This window comes from Myiozetetes cayanensis, unplaced genomic scaffold, assembly GCF_022539395.1.
Source record: "Myiozetetes cayanensis isolate MyiCay16 unplaced genomic scaffold, myiCay2020 scf23, whole genome shotgun sequence".
NCBI lineage: Eukaryota > Metazoa > Chordata > Aves > Passeriformes > Tyrannidae > Myiozetetes > Myiozetetes cayanensis.
The window spans coordinates 7,966,183-7,991,437 of NW_026087445.1; the positions used below are offsets into that span (position 1 = coordinate 7,966,183).

Consider the following 25,255-nt stretch of genomic DNA (forward strand, 5'->3'; position numbering starts at 1 on the left):
GAGGAGGGAGAGAAGGATCCCTCAAAAGGCTGGGGGAGTCTAGGGGTTTCCATCTCACCAGCACTGGGCAGCCCAAGGGAGTCAGGCTCACGTTTCACTCTGGAGGGTTCCAGGGTTCCCTGAGCTCCCACAGTCCCTCGCTGCTATGGGCTTCACTGAGACCTCCCATCCACATCTCCTCCTTTGAGGTTTTGGAGCAGAGAGACATTTCGGGTGCCCTGGGCTGGGGACAGCAGGTGCCACCACTTGGGAGGTGTCCAGTAGGTGTTTGCTGGGAGATGGTGAATGGGCAGAAATCAGGACTTTCCTGCTGGGATGAGCAAATGGGGTAGAAATCAGCCCAGGTCCCACATGCGTGGTTGTTTTTCCTCTGTCTTCTTCCTCAAGCTGGTGGGCCTCTGGCTGTCAGGGCAGGATCAGGCCCTTTCCCACCTTACTTTATGGCTGTAGATTCAGAGAATTGCAACCTGCAGGACAGGTTCTTTCCCTGTCACCCTCAGAAAATCCCCTGGGGAATTAAAACCACCCCCACACAGCAGCCCAAAGCAGGCACAGCTCAGAGGGGTCAGCAGCACCAACCTGGAGGGAGAACAAGGAGTTCAGGATACAGAGGAGCTGGCACGGGGATGAGGACAGGGACAGGATGGGGTGGGAGCTGCACAGGTTTCCCATCACACTGGAGGAGGTTTGTTTGATTGCAGCTCCACAGCACAGCTAATTTGTAGGTATGAATGTCGTCCTCGTGGGCGTTCGTTTTTGTTGGCTGTTTATGGGAAGAGGGGGAGCTTCTGCTCCCAGGCTGCTGCTTCCCGGCTGCTGAGGCACCACATCCAGCACACATCCAGCTGGGAACACCTCTCCTTTGCCACGGGGAGGCCACCCCAGCCAGCCCTGCACTGCAGAGCCCACCGAGGCAGCAGAGGGGGGCTCAGGGATGGATCCTCCTGCTTCTGCTGTGCCAGTGGGAAAAGTTCCCCTGAGAGCACAACTTGTTCATGCCCTAGCCACTTTTATTTGTAGGATTTGGCAGGGAGAGGGCCCTGCTTGGAGTGGTGCTGGGCACAGCATGGCCCTCTGGCACCCCACAGAGTGGGTCCGTGTGTGGGGAGGTCTCGTGGATGCAGTTGCCATGGAAAATCAAACCCCCTTGTCAAAATGCAGAGGAAGCAAAAATGAAAGGGGATCCTTGTGGTGGCTCTGCCCCATTGCCCAGGGTGGGCAAGATGTGAAGGGGAGCTGACCCTGAAAGCAAAGAGATGGAAAAAGCAGGGAAATAAATCCCACCTGAATCTGAGCTGGACTATCTTCTTGCTGGGGCTGGGATTTTCTGAATTGTGTTTTTCTTTCTGTCCAAAAAGCAGGAATGATAACTCCAGGAGACACTGTCTCCACACAGAGAGAAAGCAAGAGCACAGCTCTCTTCTGACCCAGGCAGGGCAGGTGGTGAGGGATCCTGGACTGGGATGTGCAGCCCTTGCTCCCCCAGGGTGGGCCCACAGGATGGAGAGTCTGTGTGGCTCTGTGGGACCTCCTGCCACAGCTGGGACAGGGCATCTGCGAGGGTCCATGCAGATGAAAACTGCCCCCATGAGGGCTCAGTGCCAGCCTCAAGCAGGGCATTGCCTGGACACCCCATTCCACAGCCAGCCTGGGGCTTCTCCCTGCCCTGCTCTGAAACACAGCACCAGATATATCTCTGCACCAATTTATGCAGCATCGCAGCGTGCTCCTTCCATCTCCCCGAGACACCATTTGGCAGATCTGTGCTGTGAATGTCACAGCAGTCTTTCATAATAACTTCTCCCACCATCCCATCAAGTGCACGGAGACGGGTGTACCATCTGCCGGGAGCCACGGCGCCATGTGCCGCATCCCTCCCTCGCCAGAGAGACCCTGAGCCCCTTCCCTGGGCCCACTCAGCCTGTCTTGGGCTGTAACAGACCCACACTTGTGTTTCTCCTTGGGTGGGGGGGCAAGTGGGTCCCTTTAATATCCCCCCAGAGATGCCCCTCAAGTCTGCAGCAATGGCCCCGTGGGTGAGAGGGTGACCAGGTCGGTGTTTAAAGCACCTTCTGACGTGTCTTCAGCACTCAGCCCTAACATCAGCCTCTCAGGGAAAACGTGAATAGGATTGTCTCCATCTACAAGACTCCTTCCCTAAAACAAGCAGCGGCAGCACTTTGAGCCGTCACGGAGAAAAGACGCCGTAATCTGATTTTCTCAGGCAGGAGCGTGTCACTCACCAGGGGAGGAAGGTCTGATGGCTTTGCTGAGAAGGGCGTTCCTCCCAGAGCCAGCAGCCTCTGCGAAAGAGGAGCCACAACCAGGGAGGAGTGGATCACCTGGAGGTGATCCCAGTCCTGAGCCCATCACCTCTTCAGGCTGTGCCTCCAGCCTGTGTGGCCGCTGCTGCCAGCTTGTGTCATCACCGAGGCCACTGTCCCCCAGGGACCAGCAAAGGGAAAGGAAAGGTCTGAATCACCAGCTGAGGGTTTATCCCAGCTTTGAAATGCAGGCAGAACAGGGGGGCAGCAAGAGGAAGAGGGCGTCTTCACCCACAACTGTTGATATAAAGAAAACCAGGTTTCCAAATGCTTGTCAAAGCTGATGAAAAAGTGTTTCTCAGAGAAAACACCTAAACAGGAGCACAGCCTCTTTGCAGGAGCACTGGGCATTGGTGGGGCAGCAAAGCAAGGCAGTTTATACCTGTGTTTGCACAGAGGGTGAGAAGAATCCGGGCTGGAATGGCAATTAGTGCACAAGAGAAAAATCTCAGGGCACTTCAATACAATTTCATTGATGTTGCACTCGACGTGAGCTGGGAAAGGCCAGCACGGTCCTTTCCCCTGAGGAGCGCACGTTTTCAGCACTTGGATAATGAGAAAAAGTGTTTTCTGAGAGAAGAGAAGTGAAATGCTTTTCCTCTCATGAGGCACTTGCTTTCTTTAAGCTGCTTGCAACATTTTTCATAATTAAAATACATCCACAACGTCACCCGGTGCCTTTTTGATGCTTGCTCTTTGATTTGGATCAATGAAAATGTCCTGGGAGCTTATGGCAACAACCTCGCTCAGCATTTTCTTCACTTGAAAGGAACCCAAGAGGAAGAAACGTTTGTGGCTGTGCAAGAAGAAGGATTTTCCAAAAGGGCTATTCCTCACCCTGGAAAGAAATAAAAGTGATAATATCCTCACTCCTGAGTTTCCATCAAGGCTGATTTGCATAATTGACACTAAAATTAGTTGTTGATCTATCCTTTGGGACATCCTGGTGAGAGTAGAGCTTTGCCCAAGGCAAACTGGGTCCCCTCAGGATGTCCCCAGGTCCCCAACAAACAGCCACGAGTCCCTGGCAGAGTTGGGACCGACTTCATGCCTTGTGATCCTCAACTCCGAGATCAGCCAAAGCCTGGCATGCCCAGGCACTCACACAGTGCCCAGAGCAATGATAATAGCTGTTAGATTTGAATTTGCCTTGAAAATACACTTTGATCAAACCTTATTGGATTAGCATTGAAATCCAAGCACTACCAGAACAGGGAGCTGCCGCTTCTCCACCTCAGAGTCCTCCTGGCTGTTCAGTTGAGTCCTGTTTGGAACATGACTGTCTCCAATATGCAACAATTGTGCTCAGAACTGAATAATTATGAACAGGGACTTCGGTGCCAAGGCAAAAAATAATAAAACTCCCCCCACAGCCCCCAAACCAGTGAAGCCGGAGTCGCACTCTGAACAAAACAACTCTCAGCTTCCCCCCTCACGACAAAATGTCAAAAATGTACTTAATGAGAAGTTCTACTCTTAGAAATGAAGCAGTAATCTGACAGAAGGGAAAATCTGCTGTAAACTTCGAGCTCATCCCCTGAATCCTTGCCAGCATCAGTACGGCGCTGGCAGCCGGGCGGGCGGTGGGGCCGGAGTGCCACCTACAGCGGTCGGGGGGAACTAAACCATCCCAAACCCTGCTGCCGTTTGTTCTTTTGGGGGCTGTTTTGCAAAAAAAAAACAAAACAGGGTGGTGCCGCAGTTGGCAGAGCTGTGGGAATCATGGCAGGGATGCAGAGCAGGCCCCCAGCAAGTTCATCAGCTCACCGGAGCTTTAATAAGAGTTTGTTGTGCAACTCGTGCTCACAGCAGAGATTTCTAGAAACTTGCCCACGTTGCTGGGCACAGGGAGTCCCTCACATGGCTTCTTCACTGGCACGAGGAGGAGTCAGGACACAGCTTTGGGACTGTGGGTGGCACACGGCAAAACACACCCTGGCACCAGGAGCGGGAGATCCAGTCGAGAGCCACACCATAGCAGCTCCCAGAAAGATCCAGGGGAGAACATATGGTGTGTTTTTAAATGCACCCATAACATTTATTTAAAATACAGGCTCTAAAGCTTGCCAGCAAAGCTTAATGGGAGGAAATCTTTCTTTATGCTGGAATGTCTCCTATTGTTTCACTCAAATCATTAAGGTTGTATTAGTTTGTTTTTAGCCTAAACAAGTGGGGAGTACTGCAGGGAGAGCTGTGCAGGATTTCCCTTGTCTGCAGGATCCCAAATCCAACCTGCTTGGCTCACCTGTGTCCTCACTGGCTCACAGGGGCTGGCAAACCCAGCAGAGCTCACTCTGCCCTGACACAATCCCTGCTGCAGCAAGGATATGGCTCCTACAAGGAATAGTGGCTCTGGAGGAGAAGAGCATCCCTGTGTGTGTCCTTTTCCCTGCCATCAGGTGGGCATAGAGGTGGATCTCCAGGTGGGAAGACGAGGTTCAGTGTGTACCAGCCTCGAGCTGCCCGTTCTCCTGCCCAGCCCTGCGGGTTTGGCAGCCACATCCCTCCTCTCCTGGAGATGAGTCAGGGGATGGTAGGGCAGCAGGGTTTCTAACAAAAGACTATGATGGCATTTCATCTCCTCCAGGCTGCTTGGTCTGTGCCTGGTGTGAACGGAAATTCCACTGTGATTGCCACCAGGCACGGGGTCGCCCCCGGGATGTGTCCCCTCTCCTCTGCCTTCCGCTGAGCTCTGCCAGCAGCTCCCCTGGGCACTGCCGGGACGGGCCTGCCAAGGACAGAGAGGCCAGGAATAGAAGGAGGTGGATTTCTCATTCCTTTGGTTCCACACAGCTCTGTGCCCGTGGCTGGCAGAGTAATGATGCTCCACAGGTACCTGGCACAGACCCTCAGGCAGGTGACACGTTGGGGGCTATGCCCTAGAGAGCCCATCCTGCTGCTGGGAGAGACTGGGAAGGGTCATGAGGACATTCCAGGGCTGGCTGTACCCCACGTTCTGCTGCAGGGGCTGGGGTCTGGCTGCATCTCGTTGGTGCCCAATGGCAGCTGCACCATCTAGAGGAGAAACGGGTTCCTGAGCAGAGCTCAGACCCAGGCAGGCAAAAGGATGAGCAGGGCAGCCTGGTCACGGGCGAGCTGCAAATCCTTCATGGAAGCGATGTGTGAGTGATTTCAGGGTCTCGTGAATGAGCCCAGATGGCCCATCTATCCCAGAGAATGGGAACAGGGGGAATAGGATTCAAAGATCCTGTCTGTGCCTGCTTTACATGTGACTGATCTCTGCTGGCTGCAAGGAACAGGGCAAAGGAGAGGGGAAAAATAAATTAAAAATCTCCAGTCTGCAGTCAGGCTGACCGCACACCCCCGAGCTGGGAATCAACAGCCCTGAAAGCAATTTCGTCGCTCAGCTGGACCTGTATTACTTCTCTCTCTCTGAACAGATGTGCCAGTGACACTCATCTGAATTACCACAGTGGAGATTCGAGTGGGTGATGAAAAGCCTCCCCTCCTCCCACTCTGGGCTCCCCGCTCCCCCTTCCCCAAGGTGCTGAGGCCAAGCCACTGCCCAGTACTCCAAATGAGTGGCAGGTTTCTGCCAACAGCTGCTCTTCCCTTGTGCTGGAGATGCCCCCCAGAGAGAGATTTGGGGATCAAACCATCAGGGCCAGACCCACTGGTATCCAGAGGAAAAGGAGGCTGCACTCCATGGGGTTGGCTGTGCTGGCAGCACCCACCAACCATGGATGTCCCAGCTCCCAGGAGCAGGGGTCTGCATTCTGCATCCTGCCCTGCAGCAGCTGGATGAGCCCATGCTTGGATTTGCACGGGATATGAGGGGCTTCACCCTCCTTTACAGCCCCTTGCAGCAGGAGGGGATGTAGGAGCTCCATTCCCACTGATTTTATATTTTCTTTCCGCACCACTCAGGCCCCTGCAGAGTGTGCAAGTCACAAGGAAACGATGATCACATCCCAAATACAATCACTAACACGTCTCAGCTCTCAATCTGCCTCGTTTGCTGACACCCAGCTTTCTCCTCCTCCTCCTCCTCCTCCCACTTGCTCCTCGCAGCCGGTTCCTTCCTCCCGGTCTGCAGCACGTAGGGCTACAAGCTGCTCTGGCTCTCCCAGCCCACACGCGGCTCCAGGCACACACAGCTCGCCCGAGGTGCTGCCCCCGCAGCTTCCCTTCCATGCCCGTGGGTTTTCCTGAGCCTCAGCCAAGCTGGGAAGCAGGCAGGGAAGCCTGGCCAAGGGTCAGACCCAGCCCTCGCCCCGCGCTGCGTAGGATGCAGCGAGCGAAATGCAAAGCACAACAGGCAATGGGAATGGGCTTTTGCTTCTGATTCTCCCTGGCCAGTTGGGCAGTGCCAGGTGCTGGTGCATCGTTGGACCTGCTCTGTGATCCACACTTTGGGTGGAAGGTTTGTAGCCCCACCCTGTTGTCTCAGCTTGGCAGCTCCTGGTGCCACAGAACCATCGGCCCTAGGGGTGCTGGATGGATCACAGAGGGTTTGGGTCATTCTCCAAGGGGCTCAGACCACTGCCAGGGAATTCAAAATCAGGATCAGGAAACATTTTGGAAAAGGACTGCCAAGGCCAGCAGCACACACCCCATCCAGGAAAAAGCACCTCTCTAAATACCATGTTTTATTAACGCGTACTAGAAGGACAGCATTTGATCTCCTGCTCTGTTTCCAAAGCCGTTATGGATCTGTTGCACTGGAGGCATTTGCAGTGCCCAGTCAATACTCCTCCACCCCTGACAGCTCTGCAGGATGGGAGGGTGAATCTAACACTGCACTTAGGCCAAAATTCCCATCACTGGACACGTGCCATGCCCTAAAATCCCCACAAAAAGCAAGAGTGAGTGTGGGTGTGAATGTGGAGTGTGAGCAGCTGCATCTTGCACAAAGGAGAGGTGGTCAGGGCTCCTGCCCTCCACCTCTCCAGGCTGGAGCACTGGGAGGTGCCTTTGGCCCACTGGAAGAACAGAATTAGGACTAGGAAAAAATAAATACTTCCAATATAACTAATACCCTGCTTGCCTGAAACTTCTCCTGGGAGGCCCCTTCATCCTGCAAGAGCAGTTATGCTGAGGGGGATTCATTCTGTGCTGGTTTGCTGGAGAAGAACCCAAGCCAAAGGACTTCACAGACCCCCCCAGTCCAGCATGTTTTTCCAGTCTGGTGAAAATTCAAAACAGTGGCGATCTTTGTTTTGATCCAAAACTTGTTTAAGGAAAGATTTTGGCCACTGAGCCGAGCAGCAGTTGTCTGTAAATCCGTAATCAAAGCCTGTTTGTGCAAAGAGCACTTGGCAATTGCGAAGGTGTGAGTGAATGAGACAGATGGGCTGTGCCCCCTGGCCCTTGTCGGTCCCTCTGCACAACCTGTGGGGACTGGACAGGCAGCATCCTGTGGTGGCACCACGGACTCAACCTGCTCCACAGGGACCTCGCTTCCTTTGTGCCACACTTCAGACAGAGACTTTGAACACCTGCCAGTGCCCTGTTGTGAATTCACCGCAGAGAGGCTTTGCTTGTTTGCAGCCAAGAGAGTCCACAGATGCTAAAAATAGAGTACTCCTTGAAGGTGATCTGAAAAGCTTTCCTATATGGGAAGATGCCTCCTAAAAACACTGGCTTAGAGCTAATGGGGGCTGGGATGGCTCTGCTGAGATTCAGGAGTTGCTCCATAAAGGTAATCCAGCAGACCTTTGGCTCAGGGTGGGCTGCAGGGATGCTCCTGGGCAAGCAGCCAGGCAGAAAAGGTGTTCTGTAAATTCAGGACCTGATAACTGCAGATGGACAAGTCCATGGCTGTGCTGGGATTCCGCAGCAGAGGAGTCAGGGGAGCAGTAATGAGGAGAGCTAGAACACAATATGTTTTCTTTCCCTCCCCCAGCCCCCTTAAAGCCCTCAGCAATTGCAGCACAAAGTCAAAGCAGAACGGTTTTCTTTTGAAATATATAGCAAGTGCAGCACCTCTGTTTCATTCTGGTTTCATTTCTTGTAGCAGGGCAGGTCTCTATCCCACGGTGCATCTTTGATCTTGCCCCTTAAACAGGCCATTTTAAAGCTCACAGACCCCTTTTCATCAGCATCCACCTTGGCTCGTGGCACCTAACACCCGTGTTTGTATCCTGGCACGTGGCTGAAATCAAAGTGTTGCTGTGGGAAGCTCTGCACATGGTTCATTAAAAAGTAAAAAAGGACTTGCTGCCTCTGAATGAATCCCCGTGTGTTCAACAGAGCTCCCCAAGCCCTGAGATGCAGGAAATATCCGAGCTGCCCCCGCACCTTGCACTCATGTTGCTGGCAGGGCTTGGCACTAATCATCAGCGCTAAATTCCAACTGCTCATCCCAAGAGGATGATGGACAAGGTGGAAAGAGGCCCATCAGTGCTCTGGCAGTGCCTCAGTGACCCTGCAGAGCCAAAAGCAGAAGGAAGGAGCTATTGGAACCGAAAGAACTGACCTGAGGAATGTAATTAGATGAGATCTAAAAACACAAACATGCTGCAAAACCCAGCAGTTTTGGGGCAGGAGTTGCTGCCTGTGGAATGCTTATTCTGCAGACCTGGGATGAGCAGTGGCTCTGGAGGAATCCCAGCTGGTAAAGCCTGGGCCAAGGCCAGCAGAAAGTCTCCTTTTGGTGGCCCAGTGAGCACCACATCACCCAGTCTGGACTTTTTGTGGAGGAACCATAAGCAAGAGAGCAGCAGACACCCCAGACAAGCCACACCAGCTCTGGCTTCTCCTATTCTCATATTCTCCTGGAAATCCCAGAAACCAGAGACTGAGCTGATAAGAGTCTGACACCTAATGGGCACAAGCAGAATTGTGACAAGCACAGGATCCAGCTGGAAATGTCCTTGTGGGAATACAGACATTGCCTCCGAGCAAAGCCTGCAGAAGTGGATGGAAAGGGGAGACTTTTGTAAAGAGAGCACTTAAAAGCCTACACGGCCCATGTCCATGATTGTAAACATGAAAAATTTATAATTTAACCTAGATAGGAGTGAGTCATACAAAAAGTATTAGAAGGCTCCAGGTACAGAATATGAGAGAGGTGCTATCACTTGGAATCACACAATGGTTTGGGCTGGATGGGACCTTAAAGCCCATCCAGTCCCACCCACCCACACCTTCTACTAGACCAGGGTGCTCCAAGCCCCATCCAAACTTCCAGGGATGGGGCAGCCACAACTTCTCTGGGCAACCTTTGCCAGGGTCTCACCACCCTCACAGGGAAGAGTTTCTTCCCAATGTCCAGTCTAAACCTACTCATTCAGTTTGAAGCCATTCCCCCTTGTCCTGTCACTACCATTCCTGTTGAAAACACCTTTCAAAATTTCCTTTGAAATTTCAGAGGTCTCTGCCATATGACAGCAAGGAAAGGTCAGGGTTACCCCTTGGCACTAAATTGTGTTTCTCAGGTTCTTATGCCAGATACTCTGGGATTTACTGTGGAAAAGGGATATCTTCCAGAGCAATGAGCTGTGCCCTAGAGACCTTCAGTTACACTTCGTGTGGTGGTCAGTGATGAATGGGAAGTTGATCAGATTTGACTCAGAAACATCAAATGTATCCTGCAACCTGCCTCTGTGCTATACACACAACTTTGTTTGCTTCATGGAGCCCGTGGGTTCCTTTCCTTTAAAAAAACCTGTCAACCAAAGGCCATTTACAGCAACAGTGTCTTCCAAGGCAAGACACAGCAGAGCTTCCCAGGACTGAGCTCCACCAAGCACTGCCCTCAGGCCTCTCCCTGCCCCTGGTGCTGCATCCCTGGGCAGCATCCAGCCCTGCTGTGAGGAAGCTCACACCACCTCTGCTCCGCTCAGAGGGTAAATAGAAATGTTCCATACCCAGCACCGCTTTCCAGCAGCTTCCACAGGCATCTTTCTTCCTTTTCTTCTAAATTAGATCTTTCTATTATAACTTCAAGGCCTCATGAGTCTCCTTGGCATTTATTAAATAACAACTAAACTCTTCAATTTGCCGTGTTACTACACGATGCAGTTGTTCTCCACCTGAGACGTTGTCCGAGATCAGACTGAAGGAGCTGAACGTGGCAGGGGGATGTTGGAGCAGGACCAGCACTGGGTGTCCTGAAGTGATATACAAACTCCAAATACTGAGGGCCAGGGAAAATCAAGGTTCAGCCTGGTTTCTATGTCCACCTCCTTTCCCCACTGCTGCTTCTTCCACCAAAAACTCAGTGGTCACAGCAGGATTGCACTGTTGTGGATCAGATTTGCCCCCAAAACTCAGCTATGTGCTTGGGGAATGCAAAACTGCCACCAGCAGAGGAAAGGGTTTGCAGAACCCGAGGCTATTGACTTCCTTCATGTCCTAGACATGGCTGTGCCCCATATTCCCAAGGAAACAGCAGCACAGCAGGCATGCCCAGTGTTTTAACACAGCTCTGTGGAGGAACTATAATTGGCCACAAAGCCACAAGTTACCTGACAACAAGAACTGTGAGATGAGCCCTTTTACTCCTACTATTTTGGTTTTAATCTTGCCCTTTCTCTTGCTAGGGAAAAAAAAAAAAAAAAAGCCATCACCTGAGCTCTGGTTTCAGCCTCTGATAACCCACAGCCTTTAAGGTACCCTGAGCCATCTGTAATGAGCACCTGATCCTACCCCCTGCAATAAGCTGCAAATGGGATGAGAAGATCCGGAGGTCAGGGGAGATGTTTCATTTTGGGAACGTGAATGTTTCCCTGCCATTCCAGCCATCCTAACAAGGGGTCCAATTAGCGCTCGTGACTTTGTCATCAGTCCACGGGGACGCAGGGATGGGGACCACTGCTCTCATTTCCGCAAAGATCATGGATCAGGAAGACAAATCATCCCTAATGGGACCTCGGGGAGAGGCTCTGCTCTTCTTTCAAGTCACAGTGGCACACGGGGGCCACTTGCTCTGCAGAGCCACGAGTGCCACCTCGGCTGGTGACAGCAGAGCTCTCCAGCAGCATCCAGCCTCCCCTCCTTCCAAGCAACTGCATGTGCACAAAAACATTTATCAGGGCTTCTGGCCACAGCTTTGACTTTAATTTTATTTTTAAAGTGCATTCACATGTAAATTGACTTGGCCCGAGAGGATACACGAATACAAGAGCCCTTTCTTTTCCCTTGCCATGGCACTGGGAGGAATATGGTGAGCGGAGCAAAGTTTCCTCACCTCCAGGCTGCAATTCTGCAGCAAAAGAAAAGCAAGTTCATTGTTTCCTTCTGCACACAGATGCTGGCTCTGCTGTTTTCAGCAGCCTCGTTCAAGCGAGCCAGTTCAGAATACAAAAGCACATTACATATCCCAGGGACAAGAACACACAGGCAAATGTCTTATCGGCTCTGTTTTATCTGTTGTAAGAGCAGGAGATACATTAATATGAGTTTGTAACTGTGTCTGATGCTTTGAAACACGGTCCTGTCCCACAGCCCCAGGGTCAGACTTGGTTTGGTGGTAGAGGATTCCTGGGGGACGTAAAAAAATTAGAATGTGAAGTTGGAGACCAGGAAAGCACACAATTCATCAGGGCCTGAAAATACACGTGCTCCCCAAGAACCTCTGGGATAAAAACAGGCGGAAATCTGTCCCACAGCACTCACCATATGTCATCTTGTGATGTGTTGCCACAGAGTGAGCACAAAAAGAGCACAGCACTCTCAGTCACCCCATTTTCAACCTGCAACCCTTCGTACCCGCTGTTCCCCACTGCCATTCACTTGACACCTCCCAGCCAAAGCGTTTTCCCTACGATTTTGGCAACATCCAGCAAAAAGACATTGGTTTCCTCTGCAGCGTCGCAGGTGTGTGAAAGCCTCACAGGGAAAAAAAACAACGCACTGACAAAGCGAAAACGGGCAGCACTTTGCATCGAGGCGCAGCCTTTTTGTTTGCCAGAAACCAGGAGTGGGAATGCTTGTGGGGATTTACAGAGCTGAGAGTTATGACTCACTCCGTGTGTGTTTTAGTGAACGAGCAGGTTGGAACGGGTATCCCAAAAGGAAGGATGCCGGCACAGGGATGGCAGCGCATCCTCGGGGAAAGCCTGGGATGCGCAGGAATGAATTAGAGCACTAAAACTTTGCTGCTTCTCCACGTGAAAGCTCCAACAACTCCGCAAGCCATAGCTGACGGACTACTGAAGCTGCTGGAAGCAGAGGCCTCGGCTCTTTGCTCCTCAGTTCTAGTTCTGTACCCCCCCCCCAAAACTTTGCACGTGGGATATTTTGAGTTTCCCCCACTTTGGCACCCCGAAGGCAGCGGGATGGATGACCCTCGACTCTTATCTCGCGCGTATCTCGCTCTTTTCCCCCGGCGTTTCCGCAGCCCCTTTAGCACCGCTGGCCCAGGGTCTGGAGCCCACCCTGGGGTCTGCCGGAGGCCGCGGCTCCGCCGTGCCCCTTCCCCGCCGGCGGACCTTCCGTTACGATCGTTACCGAGCTCCAGCCGCCCTCCTTCCCCTCCCCTCCTTCCCTCCCCTCCGCGCCGGCTCCCGGCCGCGGCGGCCGCTCCTGCCTTTGTGCCCCGGCCGCGGTGCGGTCCCTCCCCGCCTCCCCGGCGGAGCCCTGCGGCGCATGCCTCCCGCTCCCCGGGGGCAGGGAAGGAAGCGCCGCCCGCCCCTGCACCAGCGCGGCGGGCAGCGGCGGAGCGGAGCCCGGCGGAGCGCGCAGCCCGGCCGGGGCTCCGCCGATTTTTTCACCCCCCTCTCGCCGCGCCCCGCGTCCCCCCGTCCCCTCTCGGGCTCCTCTCGGCAGGTGAGCGCCGGGCGCCGGGCGGGGGGCGCGGGCCGGCGGCCGAGGGAGGCCCCGGGAGCGGGGCGGCGGAAGGCGGGAAGGGGGAGCCATGGCGGCGCGGGCAGGGCCCGGCCGGCCGCGGGCAGCGGGCGCGGCGCCCCGCGGGGGTCCCGCGTGCGGCGGCGGCGGGCGGACCCCCGCGGGTTTGGGAGGGTTGGGAACCGGCACAGCCGCGCTGTGGGTGCCCCCCGAGGTTTGGGGGGGGACCCTCGGGTCTCCTCACACACCCTCTGTAGCAGCTCCCCCCCCGGGTGTGTGTCCCGTCATGTCCCCTCACACTCTCTGTGGGTGCCCCCGAGGTCTGCTCGTTCGCCTTCTGTGGGAGCCCCCCGGGTGTGTGTCCCCTCATGTGTCCCCTCACACACCCTCTGTGGTTGTCCCCCGGGTGGGTGTCCCCTCATGTGTCCCCTCACACACCCTCTGTGGGAGCCCCCCGGGTGGGTGTCCCCTCACACTGTCTGGGTGCCCCCCCAACATGGGGTACCCTCGTGTCCCCTCACACACCCTCTGTAACAAGCCCCTGGGTGGGTGTCCCCTCATGTCTCCTCACGCTGGATGTCCCCTCATTTACCCTCACAGCGTTCCAGAGGTTATACCCCTCTCTCCTCCTAAATGTGTGTCCCCCATTTCCCTTCACACCCTCTCTGGGTACTGTCCCTGCTGAGTGACCCCTCATGTCCCCTCACACCCTCTGTGAGTGACCCCTGGCTGAGTGTCCCCTCACGTCCCCTCACACCCTCCAGCTGCCCCTGGATGTCCCCTCACACTCCCCATGGGTGTCCCCTGGCCTAAAGCGGTGCAGTGGCACCAAAATTCACCTCAGTCCCACGTAATTCTTGCAGGACAACCACAATCCAGGTGTGGAGTAGCAAAAGACACCTGCCCCTTCCTTGGAAACTGTGGAATTAGGTTAATAGGAAATACGCTGTGGGTTTGTTTTTTTTTTTTTTTTAATGAAGCCGGGAGCTAAAGTGTGTTAATTGCGTTTCTTCAAGATAATGAAGTATTCTAATTTCTGCCTTTTTGATCCTTAGCTGCTTATTACTAGGGAAAAATGTTTTTACTTTATGTTTGCCCTAGTGAACGTGTCGAAGGCTGCGTTAGAAACTGTTCAGCTATGTGGTTCTAAAAGTCAGGGTTTCAGGTGCTTTCAGTTAATTCACAGTCAAATGCAGGTTCTGTTGGGAGCTCTGGCTTTACTGGCATGTGCAGAACTGAAATAAACCCAAACTATCTTCAAATGACTAAAAGGTGAAAGTTAAACCAGCGTATGTTGTGTTGCTCCAGGTACCACCCAGCAAGGAAGGATGGTCTTGATCTTAAAATTTTAATTCTGCAGGGATGATGTTTTGAGATGAATTATCACTGAGGAAAAGAAAGAGTTGTCTTCCCTGCTTGTCTGTTATCTCACTCTCCAGTAGTAAATAAATAGAAGTTTCAAAGAGTTTAGAATCATTAATTCTTTAAAATATTTGTTGCCACTGATTAATTTGAAACCAGAATTGGAGAATAATTGACGAGGGCAAGGTCGGAGAAGTTTCAGAGGGTAAAGAGGGTAATTCTAGGTCGGCAGAGTCCAGTGCCACTCTCCAGTCAGGGCTCACCGCAATTGTGTGGAGCCTGGGCTTGAAGAACCACCCAACTGCTATAGTTTTTTTAGGAATTACTGCCTTGTGCCAACCAGATACTGTTTTGGTCCTTCCAAACGATGCTGCAGGTGAAACCTTCAGCCCTCACGAGGCCATGTGGAGGTAGAGAACTCTTTGGGGTGTTATGTGGCATTTTCTGGGTGGCTTTTTTCACCCTTCCACAAAACAAAGCTTCGTTCTGTCTGGGGTTTCTACTGTAACACAAAGAATAGTTCATAATCTCCATCCTGCTTTTGCACACTCCTAAAGATCTGTGTTTGCCAAGAGCTTTTATCCTGCAGTGAGGCCGGATGATTGATGTCTCGGGGTTATTGCTGCGTAGTGTGCTTCAGGAAGAAATAAGTTCCCTTTCCTTCTCTCTGAGCTGCCCCAAGTCCCTCAGCTGTACATGTTTAATGTCAAGCCAGAACCAGTAAAAGCTATTTTGGGATGTTGTTTTCACAGAACCATGGAATATTCTGTGTTTTTGGAGTCCAACCTCCTGCTAACACAGTTACTCTGCTCTTTGAGTAAGAGGTGGTTTGTCCCCCACCGTCTCGGATCACGGTCTGGCTTGCTCCACATCCACGTGCAAAAGGGAGTGAAAAGTGCAGGAAGAGTTTCAGAAGTGGAGATAATTACCTGAATTGGATTATGATTGTGCCAGAAAATACTGCAAACCACAAATGATGAGTGCTCTGACTTATCCCTGATGGTAGCAGTGACTGATTTACCTGTTGAAATGATGTTGACTGCTGTGATTATCTGGCACAGTAGTTCTGAGTGCTGATAATTTGCAATTTGTGTTACCAGTATTATTACATGGAATTTCTAGAAGGTACATGCGTAATAATAAATATTTTCCTTTTTTTTCCTTGTTGTAGGATGGAAGAGAGACCAGTCTGAAAAACTGTTCCATCGTGGACTTTGCTGTTGCCTGCTAGAATGTTCCTTATGAATGCTCCTCCTTTGGTAGCTCTTCAGACAAAATGGGAGTCCTTTGGACCAGCGGGGAATTATAGATATCCCGTTTGCTTCCCTGAATCTGACGGGGACGTCACGAGAACCTCTGTAAGTGCAAAAGTTCAGATGATCATAAACAACCTGCAGAGTCAAGAGTCTGCCCTGGGTATGAACAATGAGTGTGGTTGTATTATGCAGAAGAAACAGAAGGGAGAAAAAGGCACCAGTAACAGAGTCACATCGGGCACCCCCTTGCTGCGGAAGCAGCCTCCGTATACCAAGTGTGGATGCCCTGAGGATTCAGGTGGCACTGAAGTGGAAGAGAATGTGGAGTTTGGGACCCTCCTGCTCGATTCTGACAGCGACGACTCTGTGGACCGAGGAATAGAGGAGGCCATCCAGGAGTACTTGAAAGCAAAAGGCAAAAGCGACCAGTCCTTGCCAAGGAATGCCGAGTGTTCCGTGACGACAAGCAGAGACAAGAGGTTTAAGAGAGAATTCTCGCAGAGCAAAACGGCTGGTGACCTCCTCCCTGTGAAATTTAAAGCTGAGATGCTCTCTGAAGAGTACCTGTCTGACCACCTGGGAATTGGGAAGAGGCTCCAGCCTGCTTCCCCTCAGAGCATCAGCAGCGACGACTCTTTCGAACAGAGCATACAGGCTGAAATAGTGCAGTTCTTGAACGAGAAGAAGCAGCAAGAAATTAGTAAATGTGTTAGTGAGGGGGATAAAAAGGATTCCCGGGTGAGATCTGTCCTCAAATGCAACAAAGACACAACAAACAGGACGAACTGTGGTGGTATAAAGCGAGGTTGTAAGGCGCTGCTCCTGAGACACCATCCCAAGCTGCAGAAATCCGGCACACAGTCCAAGTGTTTGCAGTCAAAAATCCAAGCAGAGCCCAGTGAGTTCAGCCAGGTGAACCAAGCGTATCTGGAAATGGGCACTGCCAGCCAGCCCTGGCTCGTGGAGCAGGATGAGGGAAGTGGAGCTCATTACTGGGAGCCAAGGGAAGCACTTAGCAAGGAGAGCATGCACACATCTGACTCGAGCAGTGATGATGGCATTGAAGAGGCCATTCAGCTTTACCAGCTGGAGAAAATCAGGAAAGAGGCAGGTGATGCAGCAGACTGTGTCCCTTTGCAGAGGGAACAATTTGATCCAAAGGGTATGGCGGACATTTCTGCCAGCCTGACAATTAGCTCCACAAAAAGTGCCTCACCAGAAATCCGTAAAAGCCCTATAAGCAACAAGAGAAAAGAAATTAATTCCAAGCCAGCGGGATTAGAAAGCACCAGCAATGACTTTAACAAGCTGTTTAAACCACTGAAAAAAGCCAGGCATTTTGCACTTCCAGAAAACAAGATTGCTGCTTGCGAGCTCACGTTGCAGGCCTCTTGCAGAGCAGACACATCTGCGGAGCTCATGTGTGCAGAAGCTATCCTTGATATTTCCAAAACAATCATGCCATCCCAAATGGGAAGTGACAACAAATCGCTGGCTGCGGACTCCTTCTTTTCTCCCCAGCTTCTGTCCTCCTCCCGTTGTGAAAGTGACAGCAGCCTTGTGGACAGTGATGACAGTATAGAGCAGGAAATCAGGGCTTTTTTGGCTCTGAAGGCACAGTCGGAAAACCTTGGAGCAAAGCCTCCCAGCCTGTCACGCTCGATCCAGATGCCTCTGCCTTCCGATCAAAACAGCCTCAGCAGTACCCTGGAGCCTCCTCTTCCCAAAACACTGAAGCTGTCCCTGAGTCGGAAAAGGAGACTGAAAAGGGAAGGCAGAGCAGCGAAACAAGGGGCATCAAAAACACCTGAGCAGCTGCAGGTGGGACTTTTCCAAGCAGGTAACTATTCAAAATTTCCCGTGCTCCCAGAGGAGTGTGCCCTGAGCCCTGCAGAACCCTGTGATGCTCAGAGCCTCAGTAGTAAAGAGACGAGGCAGCAGCAGCTCGTGTCTCCCACATTGTCTGGCTCTGATGGCAGATGTGTGGCCTTGGACTCTGTAAACCCCTTTCTGCAGGTTCAGAGTAGCACAAGAAAACTCATGAAAAATACGACCCAAACTCCTGAGAGGGAGGGGTCGGATGATGAGAGCAGCTCTCTGGACAGCGACGAGGACCTTGATAGTGCTATCAAGGACCTGCTGCGGTCGAAAAGAAAGCTAAAGAAGAAGTCCAAGGACCAAAAATCCCAGTGCAAGAAGAGAGTCAGATTCAGCGAGACAGAAGCTCAGCTGCTGGATGATTTCAGCAGCCTCCAACAAAACGAGTGGAAATGTAAAAATCCTGCGCTGCTGAAAAGCTGCCTCTCGAAACCCAGGAAAGCCGTGAGAGAGAGCACAGTGAGGAGCCCTTCAGACAACATGAGCATCAAACTTCCCAATGAGAAACCAGAAACCGTGAAAAACTTGGAGTTTAACTTACAGCTTAAAAAAGGGAATAAACCTAAACCAGTTTCGAACCCGCGGGTGGCTAAAAATAGAAAATGTTCTTTCCCAGCTGTGTGCGACACCGACGACAGCAGCTCAGTGGACAGCGACGACAGCATCGAGCAAGAAATCAGGAAGTTTTTGGCAGAAAAGGCCAAAGACTCTGCAAGCAGTTCAGAGATACAAAAAGATGATTTAGACCTATTTAGAGTGACCAAACAAACTGGTAGTAGAGGAAAAGCGAAGCAGCAGCCGGTGGAGAACGAGATCAACCTCGTGCCGGGTCAGAGTAAAAAGACTGAGGTACCTCAGCAAACTGGGGAGTTGAGGAACTCCCAGAGAACAGAAGGGAAAAGTGCAATGTTACATGGCAGTGGGAAATGTGGTTCCTCTGCAGAGAATGTTCATGCTACTGGTCAGTCAAAAGCTAAGCAAGGAGCGGGGGGGTTTAAAAGTGGTGCTGCTGAGTTACCTGGGAACGCAACGGGTAAAAAGAATGTCCGCAAAACAGAGCCCCCTAAACCCAGCAAAAATGAAGGTTGTAAAGTACGAGAAAGTCATGAGTGCAAAGCCCAGATCTAAAAGAAAGAACACCTTTCACCTAAAAATTTCCAGTAAATTTATTGCAGGTCTCAAATACGCCCGGGACAGGAAGAAATCGATGCTTTTGAACAAAAGGCAGAAAGCAGAGAGTTTGCTGGCCCAGAGCAGCACGCCGGGAGTGGAGGCAGCTTCCCAGGATACACATGTACTTCACCCCTTGCCAACAGGTGAATTTAGTGGGGAGAGTACGACAGCAATAAAAGCATCCAGTTCTTCTCAGAAGGTCACTGTGGGAGTGTCAAGTCCCCACGCAGCAGAAACCTGTGCAGGAGTTGAGGCTGCTCCTCTGTGTGTCACAGGGGAAGCCGAGGGGTGCAGAAAGGCTGATGCCTCAGGAGATCAGTCACATTCTCACTCGAGCCTCCCCTGTCAGGAACAGAGCGAGGCAGCAGTAAAAGCAGAGCAGGTTTGCAGAGGAACATCCAAAGCTGAGAACACACTGATGTGGATAGGAGATACCCACACAGGCAGCTGGGCTGATTCAAATGTAGATCCCCCACACCCCGAGTGCAGCGTGGCAGCTGGAAAAGCAGATAAAATCAGCAGGGACACAGCTCAGCAGAGTGCACAGGCATGCAGTAAGGGAGGGAATAACCACCTGGACAAGAGGCCAGATCCAAGTTTAGCTTGCCCACAGCAGGAATTAAATGTGGCAGCAGCAGCAGTGGATAGAACTAATGGAGGAGCATGTGCAGATAACAGTGTGCAGATGTGCATTAAGGAAGAAAAAGCTGACAGGCAGGAAGAAATGCAAGTAACCAGCTCCAGTTTGGAAGGAAAAATACCTGTCCTGCAGAACAGGGAAACTGCTAGTGAAGTGCACCAAGGGCAGGAAGTTTTAGCCAAAACCTGTGCAAAATTTACTGACCTATCTGCAGGGGACTGCCCAGATTCCCTCTTGGAAAAAAAGGTTTCAAATGTGTAAGTACACTTTTTTTTTTTTACAGTAACAGTCATTTTAGAAAATACCTGTCATGGTAATTACCTTGATGAAAGGTGAGACAGTGGGAGATGCTGTTACCTGTACACCATACACACACTAATGTGAAAATGCTTCTATTTAACAGGGATATCGTGGATAAACATACATAGTTTTTGTAGAATTTTGTAAATTATTTAAAAAGTGCTCTAAGGAAATATTTTTTATAATGATTTATAGGGCTTGCATTACTACAGGAAGCTGTAGTTGCTGTAGATAAGATACTGGCTAATCACACTTTAAATTATGAGGCCTCTGATCACCTATCAAAGGGGAACCTGTTTGCACACAGAATATATTTGGCGACCTGTTAAGAGATCCCAGGGAAACACAGCCTTGGATAGCAATGCAGATTATCTGACACTGGTCACATTCCAGCTGCCTTAGAACAAGCCTCTGTCCTGGTTTTCTGCTGGGATCTCAGTCCTCCCACCCTGAGGACTCTGGGGTTTGTTCCCTGAGCAGAATTCCGGCACAGCCAGCGCAGATGGGGGTGTGGAGATCCAGCCTGGGAGATACAAATGCAAATTCAGGTAAATAAAGTGGATCAGTCTGTCTGCACATCCTGTGTAAAGTGATCTCAGCAGCTGCTGCAAGTCCTTTTGAATACCTAAAACCTCCTGCTAGCAGATGATTCCAAGCACAATTGCAAGCTAAGACAAGAGATGGAGCATTGTCTGTTCAGACAACATGATTTCCCTGGATTTCTCTGCATTTATGTGCTCTTGGGCCTGCAAGGCTGAAACAATTCCTTGTTAGCCTCAATTGATGCCCTGCAGTTACCCAGAGATGGCTTTTTGGTTTCCTGGATGAACTTTCTGGAATTGAGTGCCCTTACTTTCTTTTTTTCAGAAGTGGTTTCTCAGATGTTACATTTCTGTGAACTTTTCACTGGCAGTTTTTGTGCAATAGAGCAAAGCTGGGTTTGCTGTAGGAAGTCCCAACGTAAACGCCACGGATATTTTCAGCGCTGTTCTTTCATACTGGCTCTTTCTCTGCCTCCGTTTCCAGCAGCCAGAATGAAGCAATTTTTCACCACTATCTTTTTATTTATACTGACTTTAAACGGGATTGAAGTAGCACATTCATTTCACAAAAAAAAAGGAAAAGTGCCCTCACACTGGTTTCACTGAAAAATTAAAAAAAAAAAAAAAAAAAAAAAAAAGAAAAAATTGAACTGGAGCTGTTGGTCGTTCTTTCATTTGTGTGTAGTGAAGTCCTTCGAGGAGTTTGTTCTTACATCTTGTCCCTGTGAGTTGATCCGATATTCTCTTTGTCTAGTCTTCTACAGAACTTCTCTCAGCCAAACCACCACTTAGCATCACTTTGTTTCTCAGTCACTTCAGCCTTCCTCAAGGCTGGCCTTAAAATTGCAAACTGGAGCAAAAGCAGCCAAGATGGGATCTCCAGTGCCGCATGGGGTCCCTGGTGTGATGCAGAATAGTGGCAAAAACGCAGCGTAGTGTAGAGTAGAACGAGTAACTGTGGCATGTAGAGAAAGAACCCACATCCTTGGTGTGTTTATACTGTTGTGCAGTTACATTTTAAACATGTTTATAGTGCTCACTTGGCATTTCTTCCTGTCCGACCGCCTTTTTGTAGCCCTCGGGTTGGTCGGTCGGGGTGTTTAAAAGGTCAGTGTGTTAAATCATCTCCATTTTGTGGTAGGGTACCTTGGAAAAGTGTTTGTTTTTTTTTTTTTTACTTAGCTCAGTGCCTGCAGTCCCTCTACACAGGCTTGTCCTTCGGTCTGCCTTGATTCCGGTGCAGGATTTGGGCCTTTTGTTTGGAATAGGTCAATAGGCTGGTATTTTAAAATAGAAGTTTTCTGAGTACCTTGCTTTAAAAGGATTAAACTGTACACTTAATTTTCCTAGAGATGGTGGAAGCACTATGTACTGTTTGTATAAAAAGCTGAATGTTTCTCCTCGCAGTTTTCAGTAAATCAACATTAAGACTTAAAAGGTGTCTCGTGCCCCTGTCGCTGTGTCTGTGTCCTCAGTACAACTCGTGAACTGTTTCACTTCCAGTTAAGATGCAATTCCAGTTACCTTGTGCTTTAAATAAAACCTGATTTCAAACAGCACTTTTTTTAAATTGATAAACTTGATTTGTATATAGGAAATGGTGTACATTGCTGAGTTTATAATGTTTAATAAATGGGGTTCTGCCCATGGACCGTGAAACCTGAGTGTTCCTATGGTTTGTGTCGTCATCTTGAGCGAGTAGGATTTGCTGTTCCCTTTTTTTCCCTTCCTGCTTGCGTTCTGAGGGTGCAGTTAACTTCTTTAGAACAAAAAAATGAAGGAGAATCTACCAGCTACATCGGCAGAACAAAGTGGTGGCTGTTCTGGGAGGTGAGAATGGTGCTTGTTTTAGCAAAACCCCAACAGCAGTTTTCTTAACTGGTGTTTGTGGTCGAGAAGTGGAGTCTTTCCTTGTGTAACTCAATGTGTGTCAGGGAACATCCGTGGAATTGGGACAACAGCCACAAGAGTGCCACGGCTCCACTGGCAGTGTCCTCATCCTGCTACAATTCTTATCACTTGTTTAGAAAAAAAAGAAGTCTGGTGTCTGGGATCAATAAGAAATCCCTCTTAGACATCACTAAAGGTCGACCAGCTGAGGAGTAGAAAGATAATATTGATTTCTTTCCCCCCCCAGTATTGATTTTTTTAATTGATAATAATAGTATATCATTATACCACACGTGGTGCCGAGGTTGGGACTGCAGGGCAGATCTCTCGGGGTCGGATCTTGACAGGTGCAGTTCCAAAAGGAGATTTTATTTCCTGTTTATTGTGACCACAACAGACTGTACAGCCTTCCTGGCCCTTTTCAGCACCCAGTGACAGCTCTGGGGAGTGACCAGAGCAAAGTCCTTTTCCCATTGTTTCCACCCTCCAGGGACACCCATTTCTCCTTTACTGCAGTAGATGGAATCATCAACTCAGGTCTTCTCACTCTTGCAAAGAATTACCTTTTTTAATGAATGCTGGTTCATATTTTTTTAAATGACCACTGATTATTTTTTTCAGTCAGAGCACAACGTTTGCCAATTTGGATGTTAAGTTACTTAAACCACTTGATATTTTTCATTATGGCTACTGGTAAGTGGTGTCCTCCTGCCTGCAGTACCACAGTCCTCAGATAAATCTGTGCTTGTGCAGGACTTTGAAAATAGATTTAGTGCTTTATTTTTACCTCAGTGACTATTTTTCAGCACTTGGGGAGCAACAATCTTCAAGGATCCTCATGAGACCACAAGAACTACCGTAATTTTTTATAAACATTCTTTGCTGCTAAGTTAGGAACACGTTTTGACGTGTAACTGCTTTTTTATACAAGGCAGGAACGCACCATCCCTGCCACCATTTCTTTTATTAAAGTATAAGCTTTTTAATTCTTCAAACCTTTGGTTGGTGGTAGTTCAGCCTTGCGTAATTTTATCTGCAAACATGAAAATCTTCCTTTCAAAAGACAGAGTAGAAACTGCTTCAGGGAAATTCTGTGTGGTAAAATGTGTCATCTTTAGGATGATAGTTTGAATTTGTGCAGGTACTTCTTAAGTAGTTGGTCTAACATCTGAACACTAAGGCACATTGCATGTCAGACTCTTCAAAGGAACTGGTTTCAGTTCAAGAATAAAACTAAAAGGCAAGAAATCGAGGCAAGGAAGAAAAGAGGTGGGTGTTTTCAGATGAAGTGGGAAAATATGTGACAGAATCCACTACAGTAATATTTTTAAGAGGCAGTCTTATCCCTAAATTATGCCACCTGCAGAAAAATCTGTGGATAAAAATATATGTAAAATAGTCACAACTATTTATATTAATTCAGCACTTTGTTATTTTCTTTATTTCAGGAGAAGAAAGGGAAGTTATAAGAAGCTCAAGGTACTGTCTAGAGTCTAATAGGAGAATTAACAGTGAACAGTAGAGAGTTGCTTATTTATTTTCAAATGTTAAATATTTTAAAAGTTAACTTTCCAGGCCCATTTCTGCTCAGTTTATTTATTTGTTCCAAAGTATTTGTGTGTTTGCAGCAGGGGGGAATTTTACCCAGCTATTCCTCTGTTTGAGAGAACCAAGTGCCACAAATAGGGAATATTTATGGCACTGAAGAATATCAATTGCAGTGGTGCTTGGCCATAATATTAAACTTATTATTTATATTTTTAGCAAACAGCTAGAATAGTATTGTGTTCATTTTTAATGGATGCTATCCCTATGTTACACCTGTAACGTGGGACTGTTTCTCATCCATGAACAGGCAGAGCAGTTTCTCTTCAAAACTAGTTTTTTAGCTAAAAATGTAAAGGTGTTCCTTTAGTGCAGTCACTGTCCAACTGATGTAGTTTCACTGGCTGTAACTACAGTTGTTACAATAAAACTTAAGAAAACATTTTCTTTTTGATTACGTGTCATTATTTGAATAATTCCTTAAAACTTTTTAGTTGTGAGATAAGAGGATAACACAAGCTTTCTACAAGAAATCCAAAAAGGTTAATGAATACCTCTGGAAAACTTGCAGATGGGTTATTCATTGAATAGTAGAGAAGCAGTTTTAAATCTTAATTTTTAATTATATGTGGTACATGAGCCAAGAGTTTAAAGGATCATTAGTGACAGAGAAGAGGTTAAGGGCATATATGTTGTTCTAGGATTTATATGCTGCCTATAAACTAAGCGAAACGGCTCGTAGGAGCTATTTAACTGACATTTAACCACATTAAATCTTTATAAATCAACATATTATTCCCAGGAACACTCGTTCTGTGAATCAGTGGGTTTCATCTCAGCTCTGTGTGGTTTCCCCACCGCGAGAAGCGGCGGTGGCTCCGTGGTGTCCCTGCCTAGCTCAGGTTCCTGCAGTGCGAGGGCCCGCTGGGGTTGTAGCTGGGGTGGAAGTCCATGTGCTCGTAGGCGGTGATGAAGGTGTCGGGGCCCGTGCAGTAGCTCTTCTCCAGCGACGTGTTGAGGCTGTTGTTCCTGTACATGCCAGCCCTGCCCAGATGATCCGAAAACTTGTGCGAGATGACGTGGAAGCAGGTCTGGGGGAAGGGGGGCGAGAAGAGAAGGGAGATGTTTAAAAAACGCCAGCAGCGAACAGCGCCTGCAGAGTTTGGATGCCAAGTTGGGTTTCGTGCTCCGGGAACGCCGCGTAGGGCAAAGCTCGGCCGTGCCGACCCCAAATTTCCCCCCCGGGGGTCCCCCCATCGCCTACCGGCAGCTCGTGCACCGCGGGGGCCCTGCTGCCGTAGGTCTGGTTGGTGGTGCGGAACCGGGGGTGCGGCGCCGGCTGCCTGCGGGGCGAGAGCACAGGGTAGGTGTGGGGGCCCGGGGGGGCTCCGGGGGGCCGCGCCCCGAGCTCCCCGCTCACCCGTAGCCGCGGTAGAAGGCGGGCTGTCGGAAGCGGCCGGGCAGCGCGGGGCCGGGGCCGGGGCCAGACATGGCTCAGGGGCAGAGCGTTGCCCGGCGACGGGACGCGATCGCGCCGCGCTCCGCCCCGGGGAGGGCGCGGGGCCCGCCCCGCCTCGCAGGAAGCGGAAAGCG

At 50.1% G+C, this 25,255-nt stretch overlaps 2 protein-coding genes across 2 annotated transcripts; one reads left to right on the top strand and one right to left on the bottom strand.

The window, feature by feature from the left end:
- Positions 1 to 12,913: 12,913 nt before the first annotated feature.
- PPP1R26 (protein phosphatase 1 regulatory subunit 26) lies at positions 12,914 to 21,220 on the top strand. Its single transcript, XM_050319717.1, is given in 3 exon segments — positions 12,914 to 13,058; positions 15,610 to 18,667; positions 18,669 to 21,220. Coding segments are annotated over 2 exon segments (3,975 nt in total). The 5' UTR covers positions 12,914 to 13,058; positions 15,610 to 15,670; the 3' UTR covers positions 19,647 to 21,220.
- A 2,325-nt stretch (positions 21,221 to 23,545) lies between these two features.
- On the bottom strand, positions 23,546 to 25,193 carry PIERCE1 (piercer of microtubule wall 1). The gene is made up of 3 exons (XM_050319727.1): positions 25,083 to 25,193; positions 24,927 to 25,005; positions 23,546 to 24,753 (listed from the first exon to the last, which is right to left on the bottom strand). Exons 1-3 carry the CDS (start codon positions 25,151 to 25,153, stop codon positions 24,556 to 24,558), a joined length of 348 nt encoding a protein of 115 aa, XP_050175684.1. The 5' UTR covers positions 25,154 to 25,193; the 3' UTR covers positions 23,546 to 24,555.
- Between the last annotated feature and the right edge of the window lie 62 nt (positions 25,194 to 25,255).

Bases quoted from the DNA above. Each gene is read 5' to 3' on its own strand.
- PIERCE1 (XM_050319727.1), bottom strand. From the start codon at position 25,153: ATGTCTGGCCCCGGCCCCGGCCCCGCGCTGCCCGGCCGCTTCCGACAG. The intron at 25,006-25,082 runs GTGAGCGGGGAG...CTCGCCCCGCAG, and splicing joins GCCTTCTACCGCGGCTACGG to GCAGCCGGCGCCGCACCCCC. The intron at 24,754-24,926 runs GTAGGCGATGGG...CCCTTCCCCCAG, and splicing joins CCGCGGTGCACGAGCTGCCG to ACCTGCTTCCACGTCATCTC.